Raw genomic sequence first — 8,906 nt, 5'->3', positions numbered from 1 at the left:
ATTTCAACAGCTCTGAGCTGAAGAACTCTATGTGGCAGATGCTCATCGCAGTCTCTCATTAAGGGGATCATACAGGCTGGTGGAGACCAGTAATGGGGTCTGAATGCTCGTGTCACTGATGGTCATGACAGGTTTCAGTCACCGTAGTTTTTGTCCCATGACCCCAGTGTCTCATCTAAAGATCATAACAAGGCCTAAAATTAACAGTCGCCAAGCACAGAGTGCGAGTAAAAATCGGTGTTGGTGAGTATGTGTTTGCCGTTAATGTTTTTATAATACAATGTTGTGAGAACATGAACGACAGTCGGGACAATTGACCGGGCAGTGCTGCTTCGTCACGAAAGTTTAAGCCTTGTCTATTTAAATATCCAAACGCAAGAAGGGAACTTAATTCACTACTCGCACGCTGTGTTGGATGTTTAAACATCTGAAGCACGCACCCAGAAAGCTGTCTCTCAAACAGCGTGCGAATACTAAATTGAGCTGTCATTCACGTCTTCTTGAGTTTGATTGGACAAATTCAGACAAAATTATGCCAAAAAAATGCCCATCTAAGTGAGTATCCTAGTGAACATAGTCGGTTATGTCTTAAATTAACATAAACAGTTGAGAAAGAAATGCATGTGTATAGTATGTGTACAGTATGTCTCAGTATGTATAGTATGTGTACAGTATGTCTCAGTATGTATAGTATGTGTACAGTATGTACCAGTATATTGCAGGATTCCTCAAATCCGGTTCTGGAGAGCTACTGTCCTGCAGAGTTTAGTTCTAACCCTAATCAAACACATCTGAACAAGCTCATCAAGGTCTTCAGAGTTACTAGAAAATTGCAGATAGGTGAGTTTGATCAGGGTCTGAACTAAACTCTGCAGGACACTGGCCCTCCAGGGCTGGATTTGAGGAAACCTGGTATATTGGATCTGTGCATTCGGTCTTAAAGTGACAGCAGCCTAACATACCTGCTGCTGTTGGTGTATTTAATGTTAAAAAACACTAACTGCTCTTGACTGAATAACTTTTGTAACTTTAATAAGGATTAATCTGTGTTTAATTTATACAGTAATTATAAAGTCTTTACTATTTTTATGGACCTTGAATGTGGTACTTACATTGCTTTCTCCTGGGGATCAGAAACCTCTCGGATTTCATCAAAAATATCTTACTTTGTGTTCCAAAGATGATTGAAGGTTTTACAGGTTTGGAACGACATGAGGGTGAGTAATTAATGACCTTAATAATTATTTCACTTTTTTAACTTTAGTTAGTGTGTAATGTTGCTGTTTGATCATAAACAACATCTGCAAAGTTACGACGCTCAAAGTTCAATGCGAAGAGAGATATTTTCTTTTACAGAAATCGCTTTTTAAATGGCTGGTAGGGACTACAACAAGCTTCTTCCCGGGTTAGTGACATCACAATCCCAAAATTTACATAAACCCCGCCCCGAGAACATTCAACAAAGGGGGTGTGGCCATGTTGGGCTGCTTTAGAGAAGAGGAAGAGTTGTTGTAGTAGAGTGTTGTTGACATGCCGACATTTTACGCCGGACTGCTTCACAAACGAGGGTCAATTCAACACAAAAGATTAACATGATGGCACATGCTAGTGGATGAGTTGAATCAACTCCACAGCAACTACATAAATTTATCCACTAACCATTCAGAAACATCTAAAAGTTGTAACTTCTTCCTGAGTCTCTCCATCAGTGTCGACTCCGGTTTGAACAATGTAAGGCTGAACACCGTTACTGACAATCCTCATTTTGGCTGCGTGAGATTCTCCAGCTTTGTTGTTGTTGAGCTGTTAAAGCTCCGCCCTCTTCTGGAAAGGGGGCCGGGAGCAGCAGCTCATTTGCATTTAAAGGGACAAACACAAAAACGGTGTGTTTTTGCTCACACCCAAATAGGGGCAAATTTGACAAGCTATAATAAATGATCTGTGGGGGATTTTGAGCTGAAACTTCACAGACACATTCTGGGGATCTTATATTACATCTTGTAAATTATAGGGCATTATAGGTCCACTTTAAATGCTCCGTATACTAAGAAAAAAGTGGTTATTTTAAGAACTGTTCACTGAAAGATTCTTTGGGGAACCAAAAATGGTTCTTCTATGGCATTGGCTGTGAAACTGAAAACCTCCTGTTGGAACCTTGATTTTTAAGACGTGAGTGTGACGCTGTCAGAATGAGTAGTTTGCCTCACAAGCCATATGAAGAACAAAGAAGAAAATAATCTGTAATGGCATTTTTTCAGGGAATCCTCGTTCCTACAGAAATGAAAAGTCATGTAGGAGATCTCAATTTTTCTACAAGACATCAATGAGATCAAATGATTGATTTGCTTAGGTTAACATCTGCTTTTCAGATGATTCTCCTAAGAAAAAGACCCCAGTAATCTCATATAAGATTTCAACAAGTTCTCAAACTGCTCACATATGCCAAAATAGCAAATCTTGAAATTAATATCAGATATCTCAATATGAACATTGCTTATCAAATTCTCTTCTACATAAAGACTACAACTACCACAAGGATGTGTGTCTATGCACTTGCAACTTACATGCAAAGACACCAGAAAGAAAACATATCACACACAATTCATTTTTTTCCATCTTTAATTTTACAAATCTGTCAGGAACATTTGTTGAGAACAACCTCATCTCATTTGTCTGGAAGAAAATGAAACACTTGAACAATTCTTAATACTTTTGCGTTTTGAAAACTGTATTTGATCTAAATGATTTAACTGAGCTGATGTGGGTAAAACTGCAAAAAAATATATACTGTCTGCAAACTTTTTTCCAGTATTCTGTCAAATTCAAATGCAAACTTCAGTGTGAGTAAAATAACCGGATAAAAACAACATCCTCTACTATAGAAAAGGGATTAGCTGACTATAAAAATGTACGTTATTTTTGCATTTTAACTTACCATTCACATTTGTGTGTGTGTATATATATATAAAAATGTAAGAAATGCAAATCTTTCGATACCAGCTACACATAATTCTTTGTACCATTGCTTCACTGAAATGTCATTTTAAATTACAAAATAAACATTATGAATCATTATCGTTTCTACTGTCATCATTAATATTATTATCTCTTTATTATTTTGATCTTTTTTTATCCTTTTGATTCTTTTTAACATAAGTCAATAAATTAACACACTATCTCTTTCCCTGAAAGCCAATACGCGACTGTGTCAGCAAGTGAGAGTTGAGCAGGACCCGACATTAAACGTTTCCAGGAAGATTTTCCGTGCCCGGATTCAAACCAGCAGATGTGTCTGGAACATATACACCAAAATAAGAGTTTTGTGGCTTTTAGTGCATGTTTGTTAGTTTTGAGGTCATCTAAAATGCTAGTGAACTCCTAATAGAAGACAAAGAAAAGAAACTTCCTGTTTTAACAGGAAATACCTCAACACATACACACAAAAATGCATTTTTCAAGCAGTCTTTAATGTCGAGTCCTGCTGTAAATGTGCGAATGTTTGTCTGGGAATGTAATAAAAACATCTAGACGTGTCTACATCCATTTCTGACTCTGGAGAAAAAGAGGGAAAGGGGAGGAATTGTTCGGAAGTCCATACAAAAAATAATTCATTGTAAATATATAATATATATTTTTACATATTTGAATATATTTACAAATATACCCAGCACTATATACCATGTATTATTATTTTTATTTATTTTTTTACCAATAAGGATAACTGCTTGGGCTTTTGTATGATAACTGCGTTATCACGGTAAAAACGGAGCATTTAAAAATAAAAACATTGTAAAAACCAACCGGAGGCAGTGATATGTTTTCTTCTTCTTCTTCTGTTTCCATATAGTACTCGTTTCCTATTTTCTCCTTTTTGTCTTGGTTTTAGTCTCTTAAGAGTTCTGTCCATGTGCTCCATTTCATTTCACTTGGGAACACAGACTCCTGGAATGCCAAGCAACGGAATGACGGCAAGAATGGAAGAGAATTCCAACATAAACGGAAAAAAAAAAAATCAGCAAAATAAACAAAGAGGTGGGCCCTTGGGAACAGTCACTTTTCTTCGGTCCTCGTCCTCTTCTTAAGAGCTTGGTCACGTGTTTTTGTGCGCGCAAGTGTGTGTTTCCACAAAAAAAAGCACCTGCGCTTCACACACTTCAGTTTCTTTCCGGAAAAGCAGCACTGAGGCCGAGTCTCAGCCTCCCTCGGCACGCTCCCAAAGTCCAGCGGGAGCTTCGCCGGGAGTCTTGAGGCAGCGTACGGTTCTGGGTGGGTCAAAGTGAACTGTGGGTAAAAGTCTTTCACTCTTTTGGAGAACTGGAGGTGTAGCTTGGATGTGGTGGGTCTGGAGAACGTTGAAGGGGCTCATGTTTTTATGCCTCCGTTGATGTGCTGGTACTTGGGAAGGCAGGGCTCGTCTGCTAAGGGGTCGTGGGAGAAGACGGAATCATCTCCGGAGGAGCAGGAGCTGCGTGTGTCGGGGAAGCTGGGAGAGTACTGCTCCACCGGGGCGCACAGGTCCAGATACTCCTGCAGACACACGGATGAAGCTGTCAGTATATATACATGGAGAGACCAGTCGTGATTCAACTAGAGCTGTTGCATTTAATAGGGGAAAAATCTAATTATATTACAATTAGTCAATTAGGAATGGAGAACCTTCTCCAGGAGAAAAAGAAAATATATTTCTTTGGATAAAAATGCATTTTATTTTAGTATCATTTATAGTTTTTGTTAATATTTTGAATTAGATTTGAGATTTTTCATCTTAATTTTAGTAATTTTATCATTTTTATTATTTTTTTTAAAATATGTATACATAGTTTATATATTTGTAAGTGAAGTTTTATATATTTTATTTTAAATCATGAAACTTTGTGTAAAAAAAAAAATATGTCCCGCATTTTCATGTCACTACCGAAACAGTGCGTGTTTTTCATTGTCTGAGTCTGATTTTAACACACTTCTACATTTCTGATCAGGAAATATTCCTGTGTCCCTCCCTCTCATAGCCTCTCTTTCACAGTAGATAGGTCCATCATTCTGAGTTAAATGTGTTCAAAAGTCTGAAAATCTGTGTGTCACTTTAAGGAACGTCACTAACAAACACCTTTTTCTGCAATTAAACAAACTTTTTTGGGTGTTATTCCATAAAATGTAGTTTTTATGTGTGTACAACTGTTCAGAACTGTGCTAGATAACCATGTGCTGATTAACATCTTTGAGCGGCTCAAAAGTGTCTAAAATTGTCACGACCGAAATTGTTTTGGTAGTGACAAAAACTCAACGCATAATCCTTTATTTGGGCGAAATAAACAAAATTTTAGTACAGTTATGCAAATCATTAGTATTTTAATATGTTTTATTATGTGAGTTAAATCCTGTCATGTGATGTGGTCACTACCAACACATTACTGTCACTACCGAAAATGTGCAGTCACGACCGAAACATGGGATGTTTTGTCAAAAAATAAAGTATCTTGAATGATCAACTAAGATGTTATTATAGTGTTTGGTTCAATGTTTATTCAAACTAATGAATCCTTCACTTCGACATCAGTTTGATAAACTTCATGACTTTTACAAAGAAAGATTGGATTCAAAATACAACAAATCTCATAAATTACACTTGAAATATTGTTAAAATTGTAATTGTTATTGATTTACCTGTGAAAACTTTTTTAATAAAATAGCAAAAAAATATATTTACAAGGTAGATGTAAACAAAATCGGTAACACTTTATTTTAGGGTCTTTTAACTAGTTGATTATTAGCATGCATATTACTAGAATATTAGCTGTTTATTAGTAATTATTAAGCACATATTAATGCCTTATTCTGCATTCTTAATCCTATACCAATACCTAAACTTAACAACTAGCTTACTAACTATTAATAAGCAGTAAATTAGGAGTTTATTGAGGGAAAAGTCATAGTTAATTGTTTATATGTGTTCCCTATACTAAAGTGTTACCACAAAATCCTAATAGGTCAATGTGACCCTTCTTATTAAATTATTTATTATTGTGTTTCGGTAGTGACAAATTTGAGGAGAGGAAAAATATTCCAAAACTTTCTGAAAATACATTATGAGAATTAACTGTACAATTACTAGAAATGTGTAACTTGGATAATATACTATTTGCATACATACAAAATTTGTGGAAAAAGACATTTTTTTCAAGACGTTTCCAACTTGAACCAATTCTGTAGAATGACCCATATATATTTATATATTTTTTTTCATATTAACAAAAACCTGTCCTTACTGTCACTTTTAATCAATTTAATGCGTCCTTGCTGAATAAAAGTATGAATTTCTTAAAAAAAATAAAAAATATTACTGACCCCAAACTTCTGAACAGTAGTATTTATAATCAAATAATTATTTATAAGTCAAATAATACTTTCCGCTGTGGGTCACCAGCAATAAAATTCATCTACTAGCTGCTTCCTTCAAAATAAAGTCGCTCAAATGTTGGAATACTCAATCCAAGTTTAACCAAGCTGGAAACCACCAGATTCCACGTCTGAACAATCTCCTTCAGAACGTCGTCAAGTCTAACCAATATCTGGATATCGAAATTCAGTGAATCAGTAACAGAAGGGACCACACCTGAAGACATATATATATTATATAAACACAATACATCATATAAACATCCAATGCACTCGAATATACAAGTATAAGAAAAATGTAAAGAAGAATGTTTTTCCTGGTTCATTCCTCAAACAAAATTGGAGCCATTTTCTCTTTGTGGCTGGTACTGAGCTATTTGACTAGAGGAAAAGGGGGGTTTTAGGTTGCTGAAAATGAGTGTTGGATTGAACTCTCGCTGCTCAACACAAGGCAGCTCACATTACTAAAGACCTTCACATCTGTGAGCAGTTTAAGACGGGGGGAAGAAAGCAGAGGCACTTTATTACATTTCTAAAGTTCAAAACGGCGAGCAAGAGCGGGGCTTTTGGCATCATCTCTCTTCCACGGCTCAATCCCCCCTTCGACAAGTTCTGACAGATTTCCATCCCTCAGCCCGCCACACGAATATCGTGGATGACAGCTAGAGAACGGAAAGAATCGTCTAGCGTTCCGTCGTAGGGATCAATCTGACAATTGAGCAACGCTAGGTCTGCGCTCGAAAACCAAAGCCTGGATGAAATCAAGCGCGTGCAACTCTCGACCTGTAAAAGCGGTTTCCTTCCCCTTGCGGATCTTGCGAAACGTTGCAAGCTGGGGCCAGCGTTGGCATGGGTTTGATGAATCCCAGAACTATAGGGAAAGCGTGAATGGTTACGAGTCTGTTTATTCAGCGTGTGTAATTGTGTGTGCGTCTCACCTCGTTGGTTGCCAAAGTGAGAATGCGGTCCAAGTCCTCAACTAACTGTTTGAATGTGGGCCTGTGGGAGGAGATCGCATGCCAGCAGTCCTTCATCATCATGTACCTGAGAAAAGACAACGTGACATCATTTATTTATTTCTATGCTTTGTTTTTGGTGCAACCATTTGAGTAATCAGACATGCTCAGGCGAGTATAGCTTGTTCGATGAAAGAGCAACTACTGCAAAGTCTCATTTTGGCAGGAAATCAACGTGAAAGTTTGTTAGGTCATTGACATCACGGCTGGTAGATTAGGGTGAGAAGGAGCTCATTGCTGTCAATGCTATGAGAGTCTGACCAATGACTGTGACATTACGATCTGTTGGATGTTCTCAGAAGCTGCAAAGAGTCTTGGTAGAGCCAATTCACACTAGCTGGGAAACAAGTCGACATGAACAGCATTTTACCATTTTACTTATGGAATGGGTTTCTGAGTGAAACTGAGGGGAAAAACAACAACAATAACACTAGCTTAACTAGTACATGGACACACTATGATACAAAACGTTAGTGGGACACCAGCTTAACTAACTTAGCAAGACAGAAATGGTATATTAAGAAAATGATTAGTAATATGCTAGCTTAGACAAGCCAAGAGCAAGCCAGGGGGAAAAATTTTTTTATTTGCACATCAGCTTAACTCTGACATGCTAAATGCAAGACAAAAAACAATGGTAGAAAAGAAAATGATGCTAGCTTAACTAAAAATGGCAGAAAAAGTAAATGATTAGTAGGGAAACTAATTTAAATATAGCTGCAAGCAGCAATTAAGGGGCCAAGCACAACAGAAGCAAACAAGGAAGCTATCAGCAGACCAACAATGTCATAATGGACTTTGACAGCAACTGAGACAAAGACTCTGCATGTCAATCAGACCAACAGTGCTGTAGTTAGAGCCAATTTCATGTTTTGTTCAATTATAGTGCCACCAAGTGGCACAGTCCCACCATTTCTTTTTTTTTTGTGTCCCCTCAGAATGACCCCATACATAAGTGTGTCAAATTTGGTGAAAATATCTCATTTTCGTTTAGGAGTTATACACATTTATATGTATGAACACATAAAAAAATACCCACACCTGACTTTGATTGAATTTATTTTGCCACATACTCAAAATTTTGACATTTGGCCATTGGCATATAGTTAAAGACCTATTTTTTAAATTTTCCTACCGTGGTTTCGTTTCGATCGGACTAACGGTTTCTAAGATATTTGCGAATGTTGTTTAAATGCTAAATCACAACATTGCACAAACCATAAACCTAGCAAGTTTGGTATCGTTGGACTTGCAAGGATTTGGGATGACTCCAGTGAAAATAAGTCAACCACATCCACAGTTATAAGCATGTAAATAATTTTTTTCACCACTAGGTGGTGCTAGCCAGAAACTTCTCAGACTCCTTCAGGGCATCGTGCTGATGACCCATACCGAGTTTCGTAATGATATGTTGATGCGTTCGTAAATTACAGTATTTTACTACAAAATTCAAAATGGCCGACACCCAAAATCGACTTGGCCACCCTGAATCTA

At 37.1% G+C, this 8,906-nt stretch overlaps 1 protein-coding gene across 8 annotated transcripts in view; it reads right to left on the bottom strand.

The window, feature by feature from the left end:
- Nucleotides 1-2,601: 2,601 nt before the first annotated feature.
- The window catches only part of fgfr2 (fibroblast growth factor receptor 2), a 51,869-nt gene continuing 45,564 nt past the window's right edge, over nt 2,602-8,906 (bottom strand). For all 8 annotated transcript variants that reach the window (XM_051916681.1, XM_051916683.1, XM_051916680.1 and 5 more), the window contains 2 exons: nt 7,335-7,440; nt 2,602-4,527 (listed from right to left, as the gene is read on the bottom strand). In XM_051916681.1, the coding sequence (XP_051772641.1) occupies nt 4,363-4,527; nt 7,335-7,440 (271 nt within the window). In that variant the 3' untranslated portion in view covers nt 2,602-4,362. The remainder of the gene's footprint in view (nt 4,528-7,334; nt 7,441-8,906) is intronic.

This window comes from Ctenopharyngodon idella, chromosome 13 (assembly GCF_019924925.1).
Source record: "Ctenopharyngodon idella isolate HZGC_01 chromosome 13, HZGC01, whole genome shotgun sequence".
Taxonomy (NCBI): Eukaryota; Metazoa; Chordata; class Actinopteri; order Cypriniformes; family Xenocyprididae; genus Ctenopharyngodon; species Ctenopharyngodon idella.
This window is presented reverse-complemented; position numbering and strand designations above follow the sequence as displayed.